This window comes from Microtus pennsylvanicus, chromosome 5, assembly GCF_037038515.1.
Source record: "Microtus pennsylvanicus isolate mMicPen1 chromosome 5, mMicPen1.hap1, whole genome shotgun sequence".
In the NCBI taxonomy this organism is placed as follows: Eukaryota; Metazoa; Chordata; class Mammalia; order Rodentia; family Cricetidae; genus Microtus; species Microtus pennsylvanicus.
In genome coordinates this window covers 118,137,553-118,165,336 of record NC_134583.1, presented here as the reverse complement: position 1 = coordinate 118,165,336, position 27,784 = coordinate 118,137,553, and the positions used below count along the sequence as shown (strand labels likewise).

General features: G+C 38.2%; 2 protein-coding genes across 1 annotated transcript; both read right to left on the bottom strand.

Moving 5' to 3' along the window:
* LOC142850431 (cytochrome P450 2C27) overlaps positions 1–27,784 on the bottom strand; it is a 220,325-nt gene that overhangs the window by 35,551 nt on the left and 156,990 nt on the right.
* On the bottom strand, positions 359–26,592 carry LOC142850430 (cytochrome P450 2C25). The gene is made up of 9 exons (XM_075973973.1): positions 26,390–26,592; positions 24,731–24,893; positions 24,114–24,263; positions 19,227–19,387; positions 15,746–15,922; positions 9,920–10,061; positions 5,025–5,212; positions 1,685–1,826; positions 359–738 (listed from the first exon to the last, which is right to left on the bottom strand). Exons 1-9 carry the CDS (start codon positions 26,555–26,557, stop codon positions 557–559), a joined length of 1,473 nt encoding a protein of 490 aa, XP_075830088.1. The 5' UTR covers positions 26,558–26,592; the 3' UTR covers positions 359–556.

Sequence of the window (27,784 nt, the reverse complement as noted above, 5' to 3'; positions counted from 1 at the left end):
CTAGCAAGCTCCCAGGATCTCTTGTTCTGTTTACCCAGTGTTGGTACAACAAGAACACACCACCATGTCTTCAGGATTAATGGGCAAGCACTTAAGTGAATGAAATATCTCTCTAGCACTCACTCTTACATTCTCTATGCTTCATAATATGTGGACCAACATGATGTGTAGGAAACTCTTACTTTATTTTGCTTCTTATCTAAACTGTCTAAGAACAGGTGCACAAATCAAACTTACTTATTACTGAAAACATACAGAAGAAAATGACCATGGATTCTCTTATTACATGATTTGCAGTAAAGTTCTATTTTAATTAAGACCAGATACACATTAGCAAAAGGAATAATAACACAGTTGCAGAGAACAGAATATAACAATATATTTCTACTGTGATTCCACAAGTTGCAAAATAGTTAACAGGTGTTTCCTGGGTACAGAATGGGAATACATGAGAGGAGGGAAGGACATCTTGTCCAAGATGGGGAATGAGGTGAATGATGATCTAGAGGAGAATTACAGAAAACAATACTGCTTGGGCTAGGCAATCTTCTCTCTTTTAGATAGGAATAAAGCAAAGCTGGTATTGGGGTGGCACAGAGGCAAATCCATTGAGCACCGGGGTTGTATCAATATCCTCAGTATTAACCAGCGATTTCAGCTTAAAGTTCTGTAAAATGGTGGTGAGAAATAGGAACAGCTCCATTCGTGCCAGGCCTTCTCCTGCACAAATCCGTTTTCCTAGGGGAAATAAAATCAAAGATTACTATGCTCATTTGCAAATTTGAGAATCACTGCGTTTGTGACTGAGACTATAAAAGAAGGGTAAGTTTTAGGTGGATGGATAGATGTTTGGCTGCATGAAAGAACAATTAATTCGGCAAATAGAAAAATGTGGAACATAATTGTTTCTCAGTTAACCTATACTATTAAGAAATACATTGTTCCAAAATACTTTTTAACTAGTTATAGTTATTCACATCTGTAATCAAGCTGCCTAGGAGACTGAAGAGGAATTTTGTGTTAATTAACACAAATAACTCTCTGATCTATTCATGAAATTCTATTAATGATAAGTGATTTCTTCTCATGATTCTCCACAACCCATGAATTTTGAGGCAACTAGGGAATCATTTATTAGAATGGTGTTCCATTTTTTGCACTAAGATATCAAGTTGGAAAGATAAATGTACTGATATTCCCCAATAACCCAGAGATCTGGGAGTCTTTCTCATTGGCCTACTTTAACTGAAATTTAAGAAACATTATTCATTTGTATGTTTACCAAGTGCACTTGGGATGCTTCAGTAATTTTTGGTATTTTTGGAGACTTGTAATTACATAGTTGAGTATGGAGGTGAGTAACACAGCAAAGAAGACCTGAATGTAAATTATGACGTCTCCATTTTCACAGTGAGTAAAGTGTAAATGGCCTTTGCTTTCTTTGGTATTTCTGTGAGGTGGCTCAAGGAAGAAAACAAACACACTGTACTCCAGCTTTCTGAGTTTTGAACAGTGGATTAACAATTAAAGCCTCACTTTCATAACCTGACAAAGAAGAAATCTCTTTATCATGACACACATAAACACGAAAGTTATACTCCTGATCTTTGGCCATTAAGGAGCCACTAGATAAGTCGCTACAGATCCTTATGTCCCTGCATCCATGGAAATGAATTTCTATTACCTGTTGAAAATGGCACGAAGTAGTCACTTTTCTTAAAGTTTCCATTCTTATCTAGAAAGTGGCCAGGGTCAAATATCTCTGGGTTGGGGAATTCCTTGTTGTCATTCAGCACTGATGTCAGTGATGTTATTACTGTTGTTCCCTGTAACAAAACACAGAAACAAATAAAGTTAAAAGAAATCATAGAGCTAAGAAAAGTCAGGAAAATATCCGGGTTCACCTTCTGCTCCATAGTTGGGATTAAGTACAAAGAACAGTAAGGACAATTTAACAGGCAGAACAGTAAGCAGCAGGGAGGCAGTCAGTCACAGTGTTGTAGCTGATGTGACTTCAATGATGTTCACATGAGTACATGAACTAAAACTTCTAAGTCTCTTCTCCCTTTCCTTTAGATTGAACTCATGCTTCTCTGAACACCGACTGTTCCAGTTCATCACATATGTCTACATACCCTTCATGTGAATCAGGTTATAAGTAGAAAAATTCATTGAGTGTTTTGAACAGAATTGGAGACCATTCATTAAGTACAATAAGGAAGATTTAGAAAGACAAATACCACTCCTTTTCTCTCACTTACAGAATCTATCTTTGTATTTATATTATAAGAAAGAAAATGCAGGGCTATGTGCAGACGTATATGTGTTCAGTCTTGTATATAATCTGTCTATGTGAATGTACAAACATACATATAGAAATGCATATATATGCATAAATATATATGTGTGTCAGAAATGCAAGATGAGGACTATTTGGGAGAAAAAAGGAGGAATGGAATGGGGAGAAGAGAGAGACAATAAAATAAAACAAAGTATGATGAAGGTAAGATGATCTGGTGACAGCTAAATCAATAAAGCTTCTGAAGACACAGAAATTGCAGGGAGCTGGTGCAGGCAAGTACTCTTTAACTAGGACAAAAACAAACCTCATATCACTTTAAACTTTTTAGAAATGTGGTCTACAATCTTTTTCAAGGCTGCCAACACATATTAGAAAGCAGTTTATCTAAATATGTCTAAAATTTTAAAACTAAAAAAACCATTAATGATATATGTAAATTATGTGAAAATTAAATTCTAGTATCAATAGGTATTGAACATAGTATATTCATAATCATTTGTTTACATGTTGCCTGTGACTGCTTCTCTGCTACAGTGAGAGTTTCTGAAGAGGCAGCACAATCTTCTTGGCCTAGAAAGGCTAAAATCTGCCAGAATATGGCAAAGATCATTGGTTCCTTCTTATCCTATTTGTTTTGATGAGATCAGTGGCTCTATTCTCATCTATGAAATCACTTATCCTATTTCTCATAATGAAGAATCAACTTGGTTGTTTCATAAAGTACAACAATAGAATATTCTACTTGATTAGATCTTAAAGAAACCTATCATGTCATGAACCTGAAGGAGAGGGATGATGGAGTATAAGTTTAGCTGATACAACACTCACTTCAAACTAGGCTTTAAACCCAAGGAAGATATAAGTAAATGTGCCATTCCTATTTTGACCTTTGTTATACTTATTAGTTAGTTAGCTCTAAGTATCTAAACATAACTAAGTTCTGCACATTAACCATAGACATCAACAATCTTACCTTGAGAATGTCCCTTAGCCAAACAGATACACTAACCCATATACTAAGTCTGTTATGATACAGAAAACCTACTGTCAATTGGAGAAGTAAGTTCTATTATAAGCACATGATGTTAGTAACTGGAACCTTGCCAAAATCGTTTTGCCCCACTCCACCCTCCCCCCAAAAGAGAAGAATCCCAGAAGGTCCAATACATACTTTCTGAAAGAAATTACTACTATAAAAATTCTACATTTTTCATCTGCAATTTGTGATGTCTTCAAAATAGCAATAATTGGCCACAGAAATGAAATAAGTACAAACATAATGACATCAGGAATCAATTTAAACTCCTTTTTAAGGCAAAAGCTTGGTTTTAATACAAAAATTCTATCAAATTTGAGGAAGAAAAACTATGAAGAGAATAGAATATGAGCTACTTTACTGTGGAGCCAATTATGTTTGAGTATGGCCCAGGGACACTGATTTTCACTTTGAGATGAATTTATTTCACAAAAGTCTGTACATTATTTTCAAAATTGTTCTTTATGCTCTATTTTTGGTTCTATGTATTGTATACTTTTGATCACCGACTGTATTTCTCCACTACATATTGCTTATGACTTTTAGTATAAGAAAATTCTCTTCATAGTTTTTCTTCCTCAAATTTGTTATTGGAAGTAGACAAGATTGCCGGGCAAAAATTGGGAACTTAGGGGTGGGGTGTGATGGGGGCAAGGGGAGATGGGGAAACAAAAGTAAGAAGGGGAGGATGGATAGAGCTTGGGGGAATGGGATGGTTGGGATGGAGGAAGGGTGGATATGGGAGCAGGGAAGTATATATCTTAATTAAGGGAGCCATTTTAGGGTTGGAAAGAGTCTTGACTCTAGAGGGGTTCCCAGGTGTCTATAGAGATGTCCCCAGCTAGTTCCTTGGGCAGCTGAGGAGAGGGAGCCTGGAATGGCCCTATTCTATAGCCATACTGATGAATATCTTGCATATTACCATAGAACATTCATCTGGCGATGGATGGAGATAGAGACAGAGACCCACAATGGAGCACCGGACTGAGCTCCCAAGGTCCAAATCAGGAGCAGAAGGAGGGAGAACATGAGCAAGGAAGTCAGAACCGCGAGGGTTGAGCCCACCCACTGAGACTGTGGTGCTGATCTATTGGGAGCTAACCAAGGCCAGCTGGACTGGGACTGAAAAAGCATGGGATCAAACTGGACTCTCTGAACATGGCGGACAATGAGGGCTGACTGAGATGCCAAGGACAATGGCACTGGGTTTTGATTCTACTGCATGTACTAGCTTTGTGGGAACCTAGTCTGTTTGGATGCTCACCTTCCTAGACCTGGATGGAGGGGGGAGGACCTTGCACTTTCCACCGGGCAGGGAAGCCTGACAGCTCTTTGGACTGAAGAGTGAGGATGAATGGAGTGGGGGGAGAGGAGAGTGGGGAGAGGAGGAGAAGGCGGAAATTTTTTAATAAAAAAATAAAAAAAGTCAGAAAAGACTTTTGGAAAATTGACAGAATGTCAACCTTCAAACAGAAATGCCTAAAGCTTGCCGAACAGTATTTGGAAGAGAGAGCAAATGTGGGCGTGTCGTTACCAGCTATATCTGCACCTGCAGTAGAGCTGCTCCTCTCACCGTGAAGCTGTATAAGCCATCGGCAGCACCAGATAACTCAGAGGACTGTAACGACACTGTGAACCTGTGAGCATCAAGAGCACGGAGGTGCATCAGAGCAGAGACAAGCTCACCTTGGGGATGATGTAGTTCCTGAATTTAACGTCACAGGTCACTGCATGGGGCAGGTTGATGGGGATGAGGCTGATGAATCTCTGGACCTCATGAATCATGGCATCTGTATAGGGCATGTGGCTCCTGTCCTGCATGCAGGGGCTGCGGTTTCTGCCAACCACACGGTGAATCTCTTCCTGAACTTTAGCTATATGGTCACAGTGACAAAAGGGAAAACAGGAAAAAATAACATTTTTGGCCGTATATAGCACTATGTAAATATTCCAAAATAAGTGTAAATGTGCATTTTTCATTCATAGGTAAAAGTATTTAAACATATATTTATACAAAAATGCTGTGTTGTGGATTTATATCACTATCGTCTACAGATATTAGGATAGATCAGGATATATTTATTACTTAGTAGCTGTAACAATAAATAAACTATAAGTAATTAAAATATCATAAAACAATATAATTATTTGGAGGTCTTTTATCTCTGAATATGTCTTATTGTATATCTGAAATCCTTTTTTTGTCCAGGAGTGCCTCTTAAAATGTTAAGCACCATTATTAGGACTAATGCTGTTTTGCCTTTTGTCTCTGCCCAGTCCAGCAGGTCAGAGATCCATTCATTGCCTCTGAGAGACATTCTTTCAACCCCAGATCTAGGGTCAGGTTTCAGTAGGTCTGCGATGCCATTAAGCAAGTTGTATCACTCTGTTCACAAACCCCATTTAAATGCTCCAGAGCAGGACCTCCTGAAAGAGTCAGAGTTTCTGCTGGCAGCACAACCCAGGAAGCCACCATTTCAAAACTGCCTCTTTATTTTTCTTTTACAACCACTGAATCAGGAAGACTCTCTTAAAGAAGCTGTGGCATGCTGCCAGCAAGCAGAGCCAATCCGGAAAAAAATGGAGGTAAACTTTGATTTTAGGGTCTAGAATTCCTTTGCAAGCCATCTCAGTTTTTATGTAGATTTAACTAGCACATATTGGAGTTTCAATTTGTTGTAGGAGGCTGTTGGTTTGTAATCACACAGCTGCTCAACTCCAAATAATCACACAGAAATTGTATTAATTAAATCACTGCTTGGCCTATTAGCTCTAGCTTCTTATTGGTTAGCACTTACATCTTAACTTAACCCATTTCATTCATCTGTGTATTACCACATGGCTATGGCTTACCGGCAATTTTCTGTCCATTGTGGTGGGGCTACATGGCATGTCCCTGCCTCTACCTTCTTCCTCCCAGTATTCAGTTCAGTCTTCTCTGCCTAGCTCTATTCTACCCTGTCACAGGGACAAAACAGCTTCTTTATTCATTAACCATTAAAGTCACACATATACAGAAGAATTTCCCACACCACACAAGGACAATTATATGTATTTACTTAAACTTGGACATTGCTCTTAAATCAATAACCAAGCTACAACCTGTAGAACCAGTGAGGTTAGGTATGGAACTATGAAGGACAGAAAGACCTTGTTAGGAAGAGAGATAGAATAAATGTTTATGGATGTACTGGGTGTGGTGCTCAAATCAAGGCCTTAAGTGGTGAAGAGATGGGGCATGTATGTTGAAATACAGGTAGAGACATGTAAACTTCAGCATCATTTGAGGGAATGTATGGAATCTTAATACAGCAGAAACTTCATATATATATGTATGAAACATATACAAAGGTGATCTAATGAAATAGCCAAATAATATGAAGGTGAGGTAGAGTCCCAACTAAACACTTTTCACCAAATGAAACTTCTAACACCAGCATTAGGTTACAACTAATTGAGTTTTGATCAAAGGAGTTTTCAGAAAATCTCCAAACAACCCAGGCTATTGTCAAGACATAGGTTGCTCGCCAAAACTGACAGCAAGGTCTCATTGTACAAAACTCTGGGACATTGAGAAGTCAAGTCAATGTTTACAAGGAAACTTCACCCATAAGTTCCAGGATCTTTGGTAGAGGAATATGCTCTGCTTACTGTCAAAAGAGAAACAAACACCAACCCAGCCACAAAGTCTTTAATCAACAATGGTATCTTGCCTACTAGATATGTGAGGGCAATAGTGGCTCAAAACCAACCAAGAACTTATCTGACTTATGAATCATTCCATGATATCACACGCATTCCTCAAACTGCTTGAGTGGCCATAATGGGAGACTAGATAGCCCTGGAACCTATAGTAAAACCAAATACTTCTGTTTTAAAACAAAAAGCATAAACAACAAAACATAAAACAAAAATTTTAGCAATAAAATGACTCCTGATGACATTCTGCTCTACTCATTGATCAGCGTCTTGCTCAGTCATTTTAGAGAATATTCATCTTGCAGCAGAGAGCAACAAGTACAGAGACCCTCAACCAGGCATTATGCAGAGAGTGAAAGATCTCAGAATACTTATCCTAAATGGAATGACTCCATTAAACTCCTCCCCTCAGTGCTCAGAGTACACTGTGGAATAGGGGGCAGAAAGAGCGCAAAAATCAGAGGGGATGGAGGGTATTAAGAATAAAAGGCTCTGTAAAATCAAAATAATCAAAGGACATATGCACTCGTGGAGACCAAGTCAGCATGAATAGAGCTTGTACAGGTATGTAATAGGTCCGTTGCACTAAATTATGGCTTCCAGTTTATTGTTATTGTGGAATTCTTTGCATGCAAAAGAAATGGCTTCTCTTTCCTATGCCTTCTCTTGAGTTCTTTCCCTTTCTTTTGTCTAATTTTAAAGTATTATTTTTGTTTGTCATATTATATCTATTACATTCAGTTATTTTATATATTATTCTTTAGAAGGCTGCTTGTTTTCTAATGAGAAGCAGAAAAAAGGTATATGGGTGTAAAAGAAGGTGGAAATTTCAGGAAGGAGTAGAGGGAGAAGAAACCATAATCATGATATATTATGTGAAAAAAAATCCATTTTCACTAAAAGGGAAAAACAGCAGATTGAATTATAATACTTTATAATACCAATATTCTTTGTTAAATTAATTAAAATTACATAAATATTATTTATTAGCATAGAAATATGATTATTTTCAATTTTAGCAGCCTTCTTATATCTGATTATATTTTACTTGTTTGTAGTTTTCACTTTTGAGTTATAATTTTATTGGAAATTTTAGTAGATACTTTGAAATGCTGGGAATATATTCTCAATTAACAGAGCACTACACTACGGTTGTTTCTCTTTCATTCGTTTTTTTTTTTTTGTTGTTGTTGTTAACACCTACAGCACTCATATGGTAAATATTGAATTGGGAGCTTCCCAGAGGTGGTACCCAACAACTTCTATGATACTCTTACCCTCTGACAAGTGCTATTCAGATTCCTGGATCTTATGACTTCCTGTTACTTTACTTAAGATAACATGATAAAATATTATCTCTCAAATTTTATGTAGAAATTGAAAATTGAACAAAATTAATGGTTAACCTGGAGGTTTCTTCTGTCTTTTATTTTATAAACACAAAAGAAGCCAGATGATTTTGAGAATTCTGGTGTGGTCTCAATGTGAAAAGTTTATGTGTGACTCAAGTATTTCCCTGAAGGGTTCCATGCTTCTGTTCAGTCCTGAAAACACCATGAGTCTGTCTCTTGGATTGGTATTCAATTCATTGTGGTAAATACATGGAAAATATTTTCTATTATATTGGTGAAATAAGGAGTCCTGATTTATTCTTTTTGTCTGGATGAGTGACGCCACTGCTCACATTCAGGGAACAAGGCATAGAAGTGGTTCTAAGATCTAGAATTCTGAGACTCAAATGCTGCCAGCCTCTGCTTTCATCCCTATGCATTGCTCAGTCCTTGTCAATCGTCAATGTATTAGGTAAAGAGCTACTAACACTTAGTTTCTTTTAAGAATTGTATTTAGGGGAGGGGGAGAGGGTTGGGAGGAGGGGGAGGGAAATCGGAGGCTGAGAGGAGGGGGAAACATTTTTTTCCTTTTCTCAATAAAAAAAAAGAATTTTATTTAGCTGGAGGGGTGTGACATGCTGAATGGGAATAGGAAGGGAACCTCAGCAAGTCCAGCATCCTATATTCAACTTTGTTCTCTTCTTAAGCTGCTATTGCTTTGGAACCAGAATTTTACATGTCTGTAGATATATATCCACAGCTTGTGAGTCTTACTTCATGTATGTTCATCTAACATTTATGTTTCAAGATCATCTTTCCTGTTTTATACTTTTCTATTCCCTCATAACAACGTTTTAGTAATTTAGTGAAGCATTCTTAGCTGCTTGTTGTTATCTCTTCCTATCCTAAAAAATATGATTCATGATTGTGCTTTTATCTTATATTGGGCACAGAAGGGAGGGTGTGTTTTGTATGTGCTGGACCACTGGATCTGTTTTAAACTGCAATGCGAAAGAAAACATTATTGGTACAGTTGAAAAGATTACTGTTCAACAAAAGTTTAAGGAAATGGATTTCTTAACTGACAAAATTTCTTAATCTACGTTTTCTTCATCGATCAAAAATCTTACTAGAGAATCTAAATATTTTGAAATCTTCTCAGAAGGCACATTATCCCAGCCAGACTCAGTAAAGTCTAGGCTTCAGTGAGGTGAATTTTCTTTTCTCCATCCCAAAGTTTGATTCATAAGAAGAAAACTAGAAGATTTTAGCTGACCTAACAACATGACTTAAGAATAAAAGGACATGTGTCTGAAGGACAATGCATGCTGGTCATGCCTATTTCAGATTTCCCTCCAGATCTCACACACTGACTAGAATTTGATTGTTTGTCTTACAGTCTGTTTCTCTTAGTCATGCTCTTTATTACAGTCGGTAAATGGCATAGAAGGTGAAGGACTGAGACTTCTCTAAGGAAAACAACACTCAGGGCACTAGCAGGGTCTTTCCAGCATCTTATAGGAACACTGTGGTCAGCACCTGTATCCTCACCTGTGACATCAGGGTGCTTCAGCAGGAGCAGTAAAGCGTATCTCAGTGTTGTGCTTGTTGTCTCTGTCCCAGCACCAAACAGGTCAAACACAGTCACTGCCAGATTTTCAAGTGTAAATTCCGATTGTTCATTGTGGCTTGCCTATGAATAATTTGATGCAATGATCTGATAAATTCTTTATCACAATATCTGATTACAATGACCTTACAGTTTCAAGTTTACTGGAAGTGTAAAATTTAAATAAAACTCCATAACATTCATTCCAAATGGCTATTCTAACTGTATAGAAGTTTACTGAGTCATATAGATTTTGGGTCTAGTTAATGGCATAATGTTTTATTAATGAGCAAGTTTTTTAGTAATAGGACTTCAAGAAAATTCTTTATTTTATTTTATTGCCAACAAAGATACTTAAATGTAGAGTAGAGAAGAAATTAACAAATAATTTCAAAATCTGTGGCACAGGTTTTCATAAATTTCTATTTCACCCAAAATTCCTGACTAGCCTAACTCTTGCAATGATGTGATTGTCTGCACTTAAACATATACTGTTTTGTACTCTCATGCCTTAAAAACATAAATGAAACTTTTTATTCATTATGTATTCTGTCCTCTCAAAACTGTAAGAAGAATAATATGAGATAGGTCTAATTTGGGGATATATACAGGTGTATACATAAAATTGAAGTCCTGTGTTCTCAATATGGTAAAGAACAGTGGAATACATTTGATTCTATCTCTGAGCATTCTCTATTAAACTAAATAGGTCTGTAATAAGATTCTTTGTCCTTGAATTAAATAAACCTATTCAATCTTAATGCATTAATTACTAAATTTTCTCTTATTTTGAAAAGTAACATATCCTTGCATGTGTATCCCACAATTCTTATCTATCCACCCATCAATCCCTTGATGACTTCTGGATTGATTATCTCAGCTATTTTGAGAAACAGCAGGAAACAAACACAAATGTACAAGTGCCTTTTCTTATGCTGATATTCTTTGGATATAAGCGCAGATTGGGTCTAAGAGCCACCATGTTACATAAGACCCATATCTGTCACTGTTATGTGTCTACGAATTGGTGGTCAAATCTATTACTCTAATAGACTAATGGGCGTAGTGCTAAAATGATTCCTAATGACTTACTACTATATTCATAGAACATAGATCTCTTACTTTTGATCAGAGAAACTTCTCCTTTCAGGAGACAGCAATTAATACAGAGATACCCAATAGTTCAATGTACACAGAATAAAGCATTGTGTCTTGATTACCCCTAAATCATGATTACCCCTAAGTCCTGACCCATTCCCACAGTTGTTAAATCCAAAAAAAAAATCACACAGAGGTCTTCATTAATCATAAAGTGATTGGCCCATTAGCTCAGGATTCTTATTAACTCTTTTAACTTACATTATTAACCCATTATTCTTATCTGTGTTGGCCATATGGATCAGTACCTTTTTCAGTGGCATAGTTATTTTGCTTCTGTGTCTGAACAGGACTGCAGAGGGAGCTTCCCTCTTCCCAGAATTTCCCTGTTCTCGTTGACCTGCCTCTACTTTGTCTTTCCTATAGTCCCTGCCTGGCTATGGGTCATTTAAAATATAATTGACAGAATATAAACAATTGTCTCGCACCTAGAACACACTCTTCCCCAGAAGGTTTAAGGATCTTTGTGGAAGAGGGAGCAGAAATGTAAGATTCATTTGTGATCAATAACTTCAAGGAATCAGTGTTTTCTGAACACAAAAGGACAGGTGAACATGAGAACTCACAATGACTGTGACAGGGTGCCCAAAAACTGTGTAGGTACCATCAGATAAAAATACAACAAAGTATGGGGAGAAAATATGAACCCCCAATTCTAGATGATTAGTTCAGGGGAAGGGGTAGTAAATTTCCTACAATAATGTGCCCACCCAGTAGTTTGATTACATGTGAGGCTTGAGGCTAGTTGTACAACAGACATTGGACTCAATGCTGAAAGGGGGAAAAAAGAAATCACAAAGTTTGGTGAGTCCGTGCTCCCCTGTCCAACCTTCCTTTATCCCAATCCTCCTGTTTCCTCAAGGCCACACCTCCTTCCCTTCTAACTTTTCTCTCCCCATCTCCCCTTACCGCCATCCCAGCCAACCCCCAAGATCCCACTTTTCTCCCCGGCAATTTTGTCTACTTCCCTTAGCCAAGAGGATAACTATATGTTTTTCCTTGGGTTCCCCTTCTTACTTAGCTTCTTTAGATTCACCTATTGTAGACTCCGTGACCCTTATTTTTGGCTAGAAACCAATTATGAGTGAGTACATCCCATGTTTATCTTTTTGGGTCTGGGATACCTCACTCAGGATAGTGTTTTCTATTTCCATCCATTTGCATGCAAAATTCGAGAAGTCATAGTTTTTTACCGCTGAGTAGTACTCTAATGTGTATATATTCCACATTCTTCTTCATCCATTCTTCCATTGAAGGGCATCTAGGTTGTTTCCAGGTTCTGGCTATTACAAATAATACTGCTATGAACATAGTTGAACAAACGCTTTTGTCATATGAAAGGGCATCTCTTGGGTATATTCCCAAGCCACTGTAGGTTTGGCAAGAAACCTGACCCTAGAGGGGCTCCCAGGTGCCCAAGCCGAGGTCCCCAGTTAGTTCCTTGGGCAGCTGAGGATAGGGAACCTGAAATGACCCTATCCTAGAGCAATACTGACGAATATCTTGCATATCATCATAGAACCTTCATCTGGTGATGGATGGAGATAGAGACAGAGCCCCACACTGGAGCACTGGACTGAGCTCCCAAGGTCCCAATGAGGAGCAGAAGGAGGGAGAACATGAGCAAACAAGTCGAAACCACGAGGGGTGCACCAACCCACGGAGACAGTGGAGCTGATCTACTGGGAGCTCACCAAGGCCAGCTGGACTGTTACCGAAAAAGCATGGGATAAAACTGGACTCTCTGAACATGGCGAACAATGAGGGCTGATGAGATGCAAAGGACAATGGCACGGGGTTTTGATCCTACGTAATGTGCTGGCTTTGTGGGAGCAGAGCCAGTTTGGATGTTCACCTTCCTAGATATGGACGGAGGGGGGAAGGACCTAGGACTTACCAAAGGGCAGAAAACCCTGACTGCTCTTTGGACTGGAGAGGGAGGGGGAAAGAAGTAGGGGGAGGGGGAGAAAGGTGGGAGGAGGGGGAGAAGGGTGGGAGGAGGGGGAGGGAAATAGTAGGCTGGGAGGAGGTGGAAACTTGTCTTTTTTTCTCCTTTTCTCAATAAAAAAATTTAATAAGAAAGAAAAAAAAAGGTTGGTGAGAAGAGTTAAGAGGATAAAGAGGAGGGTAACGAAAGTTGAGGATTATGTTAAAATTACATCTCGTGAAATTCTCATAGAATTAATGAAATATTGCAAAAAATAAAAACAAAACGAACATATCAAACATAGAATGATTATTTCATAATCTTATTGCAGAGCAACAGTAATGAGTGTAATGAAGTATTGACACACCAATCAATATCAATACCTATAGAGCTTTGATAGCCAAGGAGTTAACCTAAACAACTACAGCCGATGTTTTAAACTGAGTTCCAAGACTGCTCCATCTAAAGGAAGAGTCTTTATCAGATGATGACAGAACAGCAGAATACCTACATGAAAGAAGGATGCTAGAAGTGTAAAGAAACATGGACAAGGATAAACCTGATTCCTTATGATTTGTACTCATAGATTACAGATCAAAACATCAAAACCTAGATAAACAAGACTTCACCCATAACAGAATGTTAATGCATTCAAGACATAATTAAGAATGTGCAAATGACAACCTACAGGATGGAAATATGTTTCTATGCCATTTATGTGGAAAGGTTTCTACCTATATAAATACATAATTGTATAGCTCCATGCAGCATGCAGTCCAATAGGCAAAAATTTTAGAATAAAAATTCTCTGAAGACATGAAAAGGCAAAACAACACATTAAAAGATGTCCATTCTCACTATTTAAGGAGATACATATCGAATCAGTCCTGAGGTACCACTTCATACTATAATTCTTAATAATTAAGTTTCAAAATTACAACTTCGCCAGCTATTTGGAAAATAGTGGATCTTATAAATATGAAATACGGTATTAATGTAACTTTTTAAGCAGTTTCTCAAAAAAGAAAACAATAAAGATATTATCCTTTGACACAGAAACCTCAGTCCTGGAGATATAGTCAGAGGAATTGATGTCAATATATGTTCATATATATAGCTTAGAGAAACCTCAGGCCGAAATAAAACAAATATCCATCAGTTGGGAATGAGTGCATTGTGCTATTAAGGCATGAAAATGAAGTTTGCTGCAAAAAAAGTAAGAAGTAGTGAAACAAGGTGAACTTAGATGAATGTCCAAGATTTCATTCAAGTGCAAGAAAACAGAAATTAGATGCCACATATACTGAGACAGTATAGATGATCCATTCGTCGTAGGCAAGTCTGGACATACAGAAACCACACTAACAACTGCTAAAGATGGTGTGAACAGAAAGGAGCGATTAGTATTGGGTGTAGTGTGTTTTATCATGGTAAGGGATTGCTTTCCAACTAAAAGGAGCTGGAAGTTGCAGTGCTTTGTAATCACATAAGGTACCAACATAATGTAAGTGATATGTGGCTAGGATCCTGAAATACCACTTTACACTCAGTGGACTAATTCTGTGAGCTATTTCTTACAAACTAGCCAGGCAGTGGTGATGCATGCTTATAATCTCAGCACTTGGGAAGCAGAGACAGGCAGATCTCAGTGAGCTTGAGGTTAACCTGGCCTACAAATCAAGTTCCAGGACAGCCAGGACTGTTACACAGAGAAACCCTGACTCTAAAAGCCAGATAAAAGGCAAAAACTAGAAAAAAAATAGTCTGCCCCCCCCCAAAAAACAGCAACAAGGGGTCACTCAGATGCCAGGTTACTAAGTATTACTGCATATAAGACCAGTGGAGTAGAATCAATGCCCACACCAAAGCCAGTAATCTAGAGTCAAGTGTTTTTTCTGAGTTCCAAGAAAACTCCATGGAAAATTATCTTTTCAATAAACTACACAATGCCAATGCCGTTCATGCTGTCAGGATACCCAGTAGATACCAATTCTCAACCCCTTTTGGTGAAAATTAACTTGTTTGTACTCAAAGCCTCATTCTTCCATACACCTTCTCTTTCCACCACATACCTCTCTATACATCACTCAGTTCTTCTGAAACTAACTCCTCTATCTATCCTTTCCTCTATCTATCCTTTTTTTTTTGATTTTTCGAGACAGGGTTTCTCTGTAGCTTTTGGTTCCTGTCCTGGAACTAGCTCTTGTAGACTAGGCTGGCCTCAAACTCACAGAGATCCGCCTGCCTCTGCCTCCTGAGTGCTGGGATTAAAGGCGTGCGCCACCACCGCCCGGCTATCTATCCTTTTAAAGTAAAAATTTGGCCATATCTATTTTAACTCACTAGCTATGCAGGAATTCTAGCCACACAATATGCACATTTATGGTGAAACAATTCACACTGCCATGATAGTTGGCTATTTTCACTTGATTAGAATTTTTCCCACATTACCTGCCCTTTGTATCACTGTTCTCAGCTACAATTTTTAAAGAACAGAGCCAATGTGTTCTAGTTAACAAACTCCCTTTATCTTATCAGTATCCATATGGTGCATCCCAACATATAATAAATACTAAAACTGTTTTTCAAATGATAATGACTTAAATCATCTCTGACAAACATTTCAGGGTTCAAAAAACCACAACACACTCAGACAATAAATAAATTTATATTAATATTTTACCTGCTTTAGTTTAATCAGGTAATAATCAATGAAGTCCCGAGGGTTTGCAACATTCAATGATTCCTGATGCTCTTTTATTCTTTCCAAAAGGTAATTTCTGACATACTCAACATTGTTTGATACTGTATGATGACTTCCTGGACAATAGTCAATTAGTGAAGGGAAATTATTGCAGACCTACAAAATCAGAGAAATTTTTTGTTGAGATATATTGTTTTACTTTTATTCATGTATGTGATGTGTATATGTTATGTATGCATGCATACATGTGTGTGGCATGTATGTGTGGGTACACTGGAGGCCAAAAATATCAGATCACCTGAAGCTAGTAGTTTTGGACCATCTAAAATGGATGCTCAGAATTGGACTTAGGTCCTTTAGAAGATAAACACATACTCTTAACCACTAAACCATCTCTCCAGTCCTTGACAAAGAACTTTTTAAATAAGGAAACATATCCACAATATATAGCAAGAGCAACATGGATTTGTAGATTCAGAAATGAATGAAAAATAGTGCTCAGCAAAAGGAAGAGTTGTTTTATTTCATACATACAGCAATTCTTTGTGATAACAGAGAGACTTGGGGTGGGAGGGTATTCCTGTCTGAATGATGAAAGATAATAATCAAGTTTCAACATTTCTGAATCCTTTTTTAATATAAAGACTATTTGTGAGAACTGACTGATGGTTTATACCATTTATTCTCTACAAGTCTCAAGGATGAAATTATCTAAATAATTGTCGTTTACACTTTTTAGATGATGGCTGTAATGAAAAGAGTTATGCAACTTGATTTATAGAAAAAAGTAGCACATGCATATTTAACTCTTATAAACTAGACTATGACATGGAATAAATAATCAGAAGTGGGTGGGGCTCCAAAGACTTTGAATGCAAAAGTGTGACGTAGCCTTTAGGGATTTCTCTATGCTCACAGGTATTCTTTTTTTTAACTTGCTATTTATTTATTTATTTGTGTCCCTCACACCATACATCTCAAACCCATCTACTTCCATAACCCCACATATCCACCCTCAGTCCTTAAACTCCCCCATAATAAAATAGAATAAAATTTAAGAGTAAAAAGAAAAAGTATTATCATGGAAGCTGTATTGTGACAAAGTGAGTCAGGCAGTACACCCTTTTACCCATATAACATTGCTTGGCAAGTGTTCACTGCACAGAGTCATTGACTGTCTCGGGGTCTCTGCTTTCTCCTACACTATCAATACTGGGCCCTTACTTTGTAGATATCATGCCGCTGCCCTGCACTGTGAAGATCTTGCAGCCTTAATCTGTAGGACCAGCTCCTCCACATTCTCCAACAGATTACAGTTGGGATGGATGTTGAGGTGCATCAACTCATGACTGTAGATCCGAGCCTAGGTAGTTGCACAGTTGGCCAGTTCCCCATCTCTCTCCCTATCCTCATGACTAGGATGAACTCCCTGGCATTGCTCTGGTTAGTTCAGCCTTTATAAAGGAAGAGCTGCTTTCATACCTTCTGAGTTGGCTCTCCTACACTTACACTATCACAGCAGGATCCACTCTGTTACCCAGGCTAGCTGCAGGGGCAATCTCCCAAGTGCTGCAGCTAATAAGGGGCAGAGGCAACTTTCCTAATATTATGACCTCAGGATTGGTGCTGCAACTTGCCACAGGCTTCAAAGGAGGGGAGGCAATCGTCCTCCACACATACTTTCATAAGACAGATGAGGGGAGAGGCCAAATCTCACATACTCACATTATCTAGGTTGGTTCACCTGCAGCCCTGCACCCCAATCAATAGGGGCAATAGAGTTGGCTCTGTTGTACTGCCTGTGGAGGTGCAGGACCAGCTTTGGAAGGTGCTGAGGTTGGTAAGGAGGAGTGTCAGGTTTCCTGCACACCACAGGTGGTGGTGGCAAGGGGAGGAGGACATCTTTCCCTAGCCCTTACCACCACATTGCAGATTAGTGGGAGTGGCCAGCTCTTCCACTCTCACAACCTCAGGGCCAGCTCACCTGTGCTGCTAACAACAAGGTCCACTCAACAGTGCTGCCCAGGCTAGAAGCAGGGCCTGCTTTAATGAGTGCTGCAGCTCTTAAGGAGGAGGGTCAGCTCACTCATGTGCCTCAAGCAGTGAGGGGATAATGATAAAGGGGACATCTCTCCTCCAACCATACCACCCCCTGACAGATGAGTACTGAAGACAGCTCCTTCACACTCAGACCTTCGGGGATGATTCGCCCATACCCCTGTAAACAATATCGACTCTACTGTGCTGTCCAAATAAAGTACTGTCTCCACTCTCTTGAGCTCTGCATGTAGTGGGGGCAAAGGCAACTCTCCCAATCTTGTGACCTCCTAGACAGCTCTCGCCTCTGCCAGAGGCAGATGGCAGCGTATCTCCCCTACCCATTGTACCATAGGGAAGATGAGGCGCAGTCAGGGTAAAATCCGCCAAGCTCAGCTTCTTAGACCTGGCTCACCCACACTCCTATCAACAGGACCTGATCCACTGTGCTGCCAGGAGGAGGTGCAGGACCCATTTTCTTCCTAGTGTTTCAGACAGTGAGTGACAGCATCAACCCTGTACAGCTCTTTCCTCTTTGCCTTAGGTGGTTTCAGGAGCTATGGACATCAACACAGATCAAGGCTGCAGCATGTTCGTGTACCCAGACATGAACCTTGGCGGCGGCCAAGTCCCAGACATCACCATAGCCCTGGTTAGCAACCAAGTCACCCACTTCAGCCCACTCCTCACTGTTTCCTCTATTCAGGTGTGCCTCTCTCTCCAGAAAACATGAACTGTTTTTCTGTCTCTCCCATACCACACCATACATTTGCTCACCGTAGTAGTGCCTGACTGCCTGGTGTCTTGATTTACTGGGCAGCCTGGAATACAGCCATTCTTGTGGAGAGTTCAGGAGATGCCAGTTCAGTCTAGGATAACTCTGATAAGATGTATGAGGGCCACACTCCTCTTCACATTTCAACCTGTCTATTTGTCAACTAGGGCAAATGTGTCCAGCAGACACATGAAACCACTGGAAATAGTGTTGCCTGTCAGATTTCATTGTCATTAATATTCTTTCTCATTTTATGGAATGTTCTTTCTAAACTAAAATATTCCTGCCTAGTAATATGATAAGGATGTGTTTAATAGTCAAAAAGATAAGAATGATGCATAGAAGAATGTCCTGTGAACAACTGGCCACACTTCCAGATATGAATGCAAAATACAAAAACTTCTCTGGATATCAAGTGGAAAACCAAGGGGTACGGAACTAGCAGCCTTGAACCAATCTGGAAACTGCCATTTAGTTTTGCTATTTGTACAACAAAGGATTTAGACCGGCCTTCCTGATATTCTTTCCATAATATGTTATTCAAAACTGTGTTGTCAGGCCACCTCAATTCTAAGGACATATTGAATTTGATTTTTGATAATGAAAGACCAAAAATATGATTTTAGAAGGAAAAGATCTTGACTTCACCTGCATCCAGGGGGAGCTCAGAATCCTGACATTCTCATTTAATTTTTCCATCAAGTTAAGAAAATCCTGATCTTTATAATCAAAACGATTCTGGAAAACAGTGGAGCAGATGACATTACACGGAGCACAGCTCAAGATGAACGTGGGGTCACATGGTGAACCTGAACAAACAATAGGAAAAAAATACCATTAAAATTGACAAAGAGATTGTTTTGGTTTTGTGAACATGTAAGGAGTCTTTAGAAGTTTTAAGCCATATCCTATCTACAATTTTTTTAACAGCTAAGCATTCATTATATGTAGAATCAATGTATCACTTTAATCTTAAATTTGAGGTGGCCTCATCCTCAGTAGCTAAAGAAAAACAGACCATATCTGATATAGCAATGCTTACACTTTAAACTATCTGGTACTTGCAAGAAAACAAAAGATTTTGTAAACCTAAAATTTCTAGTGTTCGGAACAGAACTGCTTCTTACTAGAATGTCTTCCATGTAACACTCAGATGAAAGTAGAAGAGTGTACACCTGAAATGTCTGCAGCCACAGTGAGTAAGCCAAAGAAGCAAGTGTTGATCCTAGGAAGGAGGAACCCCACTGCAGGTGAGTTCTGGTATTAGAAGAAAAAATGTGGGGAGAATTCTTCCTTGTTACTTGAGAATAATGTGTAATTTCAAGAACAGCAACTTCCATGTGGATTTGTTTGCATTACTAAATAAAATGAAAACTTTCTTATTACAGTTAAATTCCAAGAGGGGAGACAACAAGAGAGCAGTGATAGAGTCTTCCCTTTGCTCATTTCATCATTTAAAAAAAGGAATCTTACCCAGAAAAAGTAAACACAGTATTTGAAAAGTAAATACAAAGTATAACAAGGTCAGTGCTAGACAGAGAGCTCTGCTTTTAAAGTACTTTCTGTTGTTTTAGAGGACCAAAGTTCAGTTCTGAGGAGCCTCCCGGTGGCTCATAACTTACTGTAATCCCAGTTCCAGAGAAATATGATACAATTTTCTTACTTCTGTGGCATCTGTACACAAGTGGTGCACACATGTATATGCAGGCAAACATTTATACATATAATAAACCAATCTTTTTAATTAAAACAAAGAGTCCCAGGGAAGGATGCAATAGAAAAAAATAGGAATGGGGTGGCCAGAAAGGTGATGGTAGGAAGACTTGTTCGAAGCACATGTTACACTCCTGTGAAATATCTATGAAGCCCACAATATATACAGTAGTAGTAACAATAATGTTTGTTTTTTAAAAGAAGTAAACAGTGATTGTGCTCAATCAAACTCTACACAACGTATTTGAGAAACAGTGCAGTTTATAGATTTATAAACATCTCTCAAAATCACCATTATTAGTTTACTATGCCGATATAATGCTTAAAATTTGTGTAACATACATACACATATGATATTACAGGTCAAAAATCATAATAAAATTTCTTTTTTAGACTTATTTTCATTTGTGTGCATGAATTCACAGGTGTGTGTGTGTGTGTGTGTGTGTGTGTGTGTGTGTGTGGTATCTGTGGAGTCTAGGAGAGCATATCAGATCTCATGGAGCTGCCTGACACCTGCACTTGGAACCCATTACTGATTCTTCAAAGGAGCATTCTCTCTCAAGTGATAAAGCATCTCTCCAGCTCTCAGGACAGTTTCTTCTGATCTCTTTTCTATAGTAAAAGGACTTTGAACATATCATTAATAGACTTTACATCCAAGCAGATCCAAAATTTAAATCTGTAGACCTCACATAAGGATCACATAAAAAACAGTGTTCTGGATAAATTATTAAACATTTGAATAACATGAAGCTCCTTAATATTACTGTACATATGCCAGGGTATAAAAACATGATTATATTCTATGCTATCAGGAAATGATTTATTTAAGTCAAAAACAGTGAAGGATGAAAGAATTTTTCTTATGTGTAAACATGCTGTTCACAGATTAAATTTGATTTTCAGTCTTTCCTTTCATTTTATTTGGGAAAAAATACTTGAAACCCTTAGAAATGAAATAATTAATGCAATTTTTCACATCAAGAACTTCTTAGGTCTTCCTAGACCTGGATAGAGCCTTGGACTTCCCACAGGACAGGGCACCCTGACTTCTCTTAGGACTAGAGAGAGTTTGGGAGAGGGGTCGTGGGAAGGAAATGGGAGGAGGGAAAGAGATGGAAATTTTTAATAAATAAATAATAAAACAAAAAAAGAACTTCTTATGTAAGTAGCATTTATAGCAGTAGCAAAAGAAAGTGATTCATTTTCTACAAACACACACGCAAGAAATTTGACCTTGGGCAGAAGTGACTGACAGGATTAAAGACAGAGTCAACAGGTTAGCAAAAGATGTTCATGTTTAGTTAAAGACTTAATGTAATTAATAAATAATTTTCTTGTTTTCTATTTGTGCATCTTGCATATTTGTGCTGTCATATGTGTTTCTATAGAATGTAATTCAAAACAGATGTGCCATGTAAGAAGAAATAATGAAGTTATTTACATTATTAGTTTACATACATTTAACCATTCCTAGAGCTTGGGAATAAATCCAATTAGATTACAGTGGATAATCGTTTTGATGCAATATGAATTTGGTTATAAATACTTTATTGAAAAATTGCTCTTCATGTTCATCAGAAATGTTAGCATATAATCTTTCTTTCTTTCTTTACTTTTTTCTTCCTTGTTCCTTTCCTTTTTTTTCTTTCTTTGTTCCTTCATTTTTTCCTTTCTTTTATGCTTTGTCTAGTTTTGATATCATGAAAATACCAACATTGTACAAAGATTTTTGGAAGTGTTTCATCATTTTCTATTTTACAAAATAATTTGAGCAGTACAGGTGATGGCTTTTTAAACAGATTATTAACAGATGAATCTGTTTGTATTAATCAACTACAAGTAATATATATACACAAGAATCCTGTAAGTTTAAGCCAGACCATATCACAGTATGAAGAGGGTAGTTAGGTACAAAGTCCCATCAACAGTTAAGAACCTGCTGGCACTACTTAGCTCTCAAGAGAAGGTAAGTCATTTTTCTTTAAAAGTGTAACCTCTCATAATTCAAACATAATTCAGAAGGAAGGCACACATATAGGATATTTCTCAATCACCATCAGAGAAGTTTCTGTTCACAGTAGATGATGACAAATACAGAGGCTACAAAAGATGAAGGTGCTGAGAATAGGCTAAATTCAGTTCAACCCTAAATATAAATTATGTACTTTACCGATTCCTCCTAAGACTTAGGGATGACTGAAGAAGAAGCGACAGAAAGATCTTAAGAGCCAGAGGTGGTAGATATCTATTAGGAAATGGTGTCTTCTGGGTGCAGCAGGGCAGAGCACAATTGAACTCACAGAAAATGTGGTAGGATGCACAAGACCTGTGCAAACTGATGCCAGAAAAATCCTTTCATGGACACAGAATTTGGACATGATGTCCTACCAATAATGGAGGAGTTATTGACAATTACTACCTTCTGGAAGAGGAAGGGCCAATTTCCTCCAGGTGTAGCCCCTAATAAAGCGATCATGTTTTGGTGGAAGGTCACACATAGAAGAATATTTGACAAGCACAATTTTTCTTTGAAGGAAAATTACAAAATAAGTGTTTGGAAGAAAAGATGGGTATGTGTGAGAAGAATTAGAGGGAGAAGGATGAATGTGATCAAAATTGAGACAGCTGTGTGGGGCTAGTGAGGTGATAGACCATAGAAAAGGCTATACAACCTAGGCTGCTTGACTGTCAAAATTCTTAATTGTATTCAGAATCATACCCCTATATGAATAGGTAAACGTAGTTACTGCCCCCTATTAAAGAGATATCTTTTTACAGTAAATGGAGATCATCACCGAAAGCCACAATTGGACATAATGCAGACACCAACAGATTTTGGTGCTCCCAGCATTAACTGAAACAAATACATCAAAATTGCCACATCTATGACTAAGGGAACATCACAGCAGAAAAGGCAGAAAGATTGTAAGAACTAGAATCAGCTCCAAAACCATATATATATGATAAGCAACAACAAAGATTACTCAAGTTGTTGTTTATATATGTGTGTATACAAACACAAAAAAACACACAGAGGGACATATGTGTGTGTGTGTGTGTGTGTATAACAATAATCAAACAAAGAGGCTATCAACTTGACAGTGGAGAAGGCATTAGAAGAAGGCAAGGGAGGGCATCTGAAAAATGATAGAATAAGAAAGCAGGAGGAATTATGTAATTCTATTTTACTTAAAACATATTTTCAAACACGTACCAAATTCTGAAAGTACTAATAAAGTTTTTCTTACAAATCATGTTAGGTGATTATTAAATAGACAACACCAAGTAGGATAGATAGAAAACTAGGTTGTGTCTCAGTAGAGATGGCGGATGATTATGATAAAAACACATTGTATAAAATTCTCAATGTAGTTAATAATTTTTAACAAATGACAATTTTAAGATCATGCTACAGCAGACAAAATAATTGATGAAAATTCTATTATACTAGGCTAAGGAAAGTATAAATTGCATGTTACCCAGGAGTCTAAACATTGGCCTAGAAGAATCCCTGTACTGCTTAGTTAATTTCCTAAAACCTCTGTAATCCAAGAAAATGAAAACAAATATCCTTTGATTAGGCTTTGCCACTATTATCAATAGCAGTTATTCCATGATGGAACGATCCACAAAGAAAAAGTATACTCGTGCTCCTGGAAATGCACAATTATTCAGCTAAAAAGAAAATTAGCATGAAACATATATTCATTGTTTCTGATTTAAAAACAAAGAAAATTTTAGAATAGGTGTGATCAACATCACACACACATACACACACACCCTGACTAAAATGCAAATGCAGAAATCTGCACTTACCATTGGTTTTCCTCAGTTCCTCCACAAGGCACTGTGCTTCCTCTTGAACACGGTCCTCAAGGTTCCTTTTGCCCATGCCCAAATTCCGCAGAGTTGTGAGAGTGAAGCGCCTTATCTCTTTCCATCTGTTTCCATTGCTAAAAATAATGCCTAAAGAAATAGAAAAACAGGGTCTCTCCCTACTGCTTGCACTGGCTTTCAGAAATATATTCTCTTTAGAGGGATACTGTGCTCAGCCTACATATAGTGGAGAGGGCCTCGGTCCTGTCTCAAAGCAATGTGCTAGACTTTGTTGACTCCCCATGGGAAGCCTTACATTCTCTGAGGAGTGGATGAGGGTGTGGTGGAGGGGAAGTTGAAGGGAGTGGGAGGAAGGGAGAAGTGGGAACTGGGGTGGTATATACAATGAGAAAAGATGGATTTTTTGAAAAAATTCAGAAAAAATAGATGGTAAAGCACTAGAAAAATATTCTATGAACAAATGAGAGATTTCATGGGTGGAAACCGCAGAGAGGCCCAACCTGTACCTAGGGGAAGAAGTTCCACCCCTCCTTTCAGTCTTCTCTTTCACCAGAAACACTGCACCCCCCCCCATATGAACATGTATAGTAACTTACCAAGACCTTTATTAATTCTTTCAGCTATTGGGAAGCTTCCTCTGCCAGCAAACTCTTCCCCATGATCAATCAGAGCTTCCTTCACTGCTTCATACCCATGCAACACTACAGTGGGTTTCATGCCAAAGTACAGAGTGAACACTGGGCCATAGACTTTTGAAAACTAAAAATAGAAAAGAAAAATGTAAATACTAGCAAAAAAGCCAGGTTAATCTCCATGGAGTCACCCTCATTCACATTGATAATATCACTCACTGTATTTTAATATTTTTAGTCAGGCAAAGCTCAATTTCAAATGGTTGTGAAGCCTATTTCTATCATATTAGGGTGTTTTTGATCACCTTCAGAAAACCATATAATGGTTCAAAACTCAGGTAGTTCTCATACAAGGATTACAATGAATTTTCACACCAAAACATTCAGCAGGACGCTGACCACCAGAACTCCATATAGGAAATATACATGCCTGCTGCTGACTGCCCCCTCTGTTTTAGCGCCTGCCCAACATACTCACCATCAACCCTCCCATCTTTCCCACCATGTCCCAGTTCCCCCAACTCAGGCAGAAACTCCCTGATTGAACAGAGGCCACTCCACTCTGACCCTCAGACGTCCAGCCACAGGTGTGGAGGCTCTTTCCTCAACCACTGGCAACTGTAGTCAGAAGATCAGAGAAGAAACAGAAACCGAATAACAAACACACATACTACTAAACTCATATTACTATATTTATGAATTTAATGCTATACATCAGATATCTGGTGCCATATTTACAGGTTTAGAAAAAGAGCAGATGACAGTACCTAAAGGACCGAGAATAGTCAAGTCACTCCTAAGGAGTAAAAATGCTGTTTGAGATATAACAATAACTGATAGCAAATTATATTATAGAATTATGTTTTAGAAACCATCTGGTACTCACAAATATAGGCAAGTGGTCCAGTGGAATAGACAAAATGATGCAGCAATAAAGCAGCAATGTGAAGGCCCACTTTCTTTCAAAATGCAAATCTGTAAGTCACTACAGTTGATTCTATTGAGGAAACAGATTTGGCACAGAGAGTGGGCACCACGGGAGGTGCACCATAGGCATGCAATATTTCCTGGAAAAAAATAGTTCCTTCTCTGGCTGGATATAAACATCACCAAATATGTTGAAATCTTGGCTTCTCTATTGCATTTCTTGTGTTATTCTTTGTCTTTGGTATTTAGTTAAATTAGGAATCAGTTACTTTGTTAGAGTGCAACATCAAATAGATGTAATTAGAAAAAGTATTTTTCTAAAATTCTATTATTTCATTATTATTAATGACTTATTGAATAAATCATTACTCACTATTGGTCTTCATCCAAGAATAATGGAAAAATGTGGTTTTTTGCTTTGTTAAGATAGGAACTATTCACAAATTTTGCAATTTTGTGGAAATTTTTTGTTTTATAAAATGTGAAGAAGTAAATGTCCTTTCACCTGAAATCTCACTCATTACTGAAATCCCGACAATGGCCACCTATAAGAGTCATAAGGTACACAATACTTCGCAAGAGTTTTGACTTTGTAATTATTTATAACTATATTGCCTCTGATACTAGATTTTCATCTAAAGCAACTGTCAGTTTATCTTCTTTATAAGGTACTGGCGGGGCACAAAAAATACTTACATTGCTCAAGCATTGGCTGATGTTCTTCACATCTATTTGGAAGAAGTTGCCAAGAACTGGGAGAGGAGTGGGGCCAGGAGGGAGCTTCGCTCTCTCAGAGCTCTGTCTCCAGAGTGAGAGGAGAAGCAGACAGCAGAGGCTGAGCACCAGGAACACAACTGCATCCATGGAGATCCTTCTGCCTGACACAGCTGTGCTCAGCCAGCATGGAGCTTTTATAACACTACAGGGTGAATCAACATGTCCTCTTTGGAACAGCACTGGCTGGTCAATCAGATAACCTTTTTTAACCTCTCTCTTTCTCAAGTAGACTTTGTCCTTCTGATCGAAATAAAAATAAGATGGTCGTTACACTTTCCCTTCTTTACAGGGTATCCATTTGAATTTCTGGTTTAACAGAACAGATTGGTGTTCAAATAGTGCTAATAAAAATAGAGACTGTGCAGCCATGGGACAGACACACCTTACACCATTGACTACAGTTTGATGTTTCACACTTTTGGCTCTTTGCAGGAAGTCTGCCTACCAGCTCCTAAATAAATCATATGGTGGCTTATAGTTAGTTATAAAATGTCCAGCTTTAGCTTGGCATGTTTCCTACCAGCTTTTCTTAACTTATATTATCCTGTTTACCTTTTGCCTCTGGACTTTCCCTGTTCTCTTACTTCTGTAAATCTTACTTTCACACTTACCCCAAGGTAAGTGTTTGTAGCTGGACGGTTGCCCCCATGTCCTTCTCCATCTCTCACTCCTTCCTTTCTCCAAGATTTCTTCTTCTATATATTCTCTCTGCCTGACAACCCTGTCTATCCTTTCTCCTGTCTCAGATCTTTATTAAACTCTCAGGTTTTCTAAACAGATAAAGTATCACAGCTTCACAGAGTTAAACAAATGAAACATAAGCAAAAGTAACATATTATAACATCATATTACTAAACAACAGGTAGCTATTTATATCACAATATGCCTGAACATTGTTTTGGTGGAAAGCAGACTCTCCTTAGGACTTCCCTCATCATTCAGGATGCAAAGCCAGGAAGCAAAATTTAACACAAATATCCTTTGTGGGGAAAAAAACAGTAGATGGTAACAGGCCTTATTGAAAATGCTGGAGAGTTTATACCTTCATGGTTAACCTCCCTGAAGTCAGGCAGAATCTTAAAGTCCTAATCACAGACTGGTGGCTGTAGAAAGGTATGGGACTACCACAACCCCAAAAGACAGACCAACCTTCTTTGTTCACCTGGCTAATATGTAAATATTTAACAACAAGCTTCTTTTAATAAAAATATTGCAGACATTTCCTCTCTGGCTCACAAAGCGTTCTTTGAGTGAACAACAAATAGTGGAGCCATTTACCATGGCAATGCGGAGGCAGGGACATGGTGTCTGGCA

What these genes read in the sequence shown, in the direction of transcription:
- LOC142850430 (XM_075973973.1), bottom strand. Translation starts at nt 26,557, where the DNA reads ATGGATGCAGTTGTGTTCCTGGTGCTCAGCCTCTGCTGTCTGCTTCTC. An exon ending in AAGAATTAATAAAGGTCTTG is followed by an intron (nt 24,264 to 24,730) that starts GTAAGTTACTAT and finishes CTATTTCTTTAG; the next exon opens with GCATTATTTTTAGCAATGGA. An exon ending in CTTCGTGCCATTTTCAACAG is followed by an intron (nt 739 to 1,684) that starts GTAATAGAAATT and finishes TATTTCCCCTAG; the next exon opens with GAAAACGGATTTGTGCAGGA.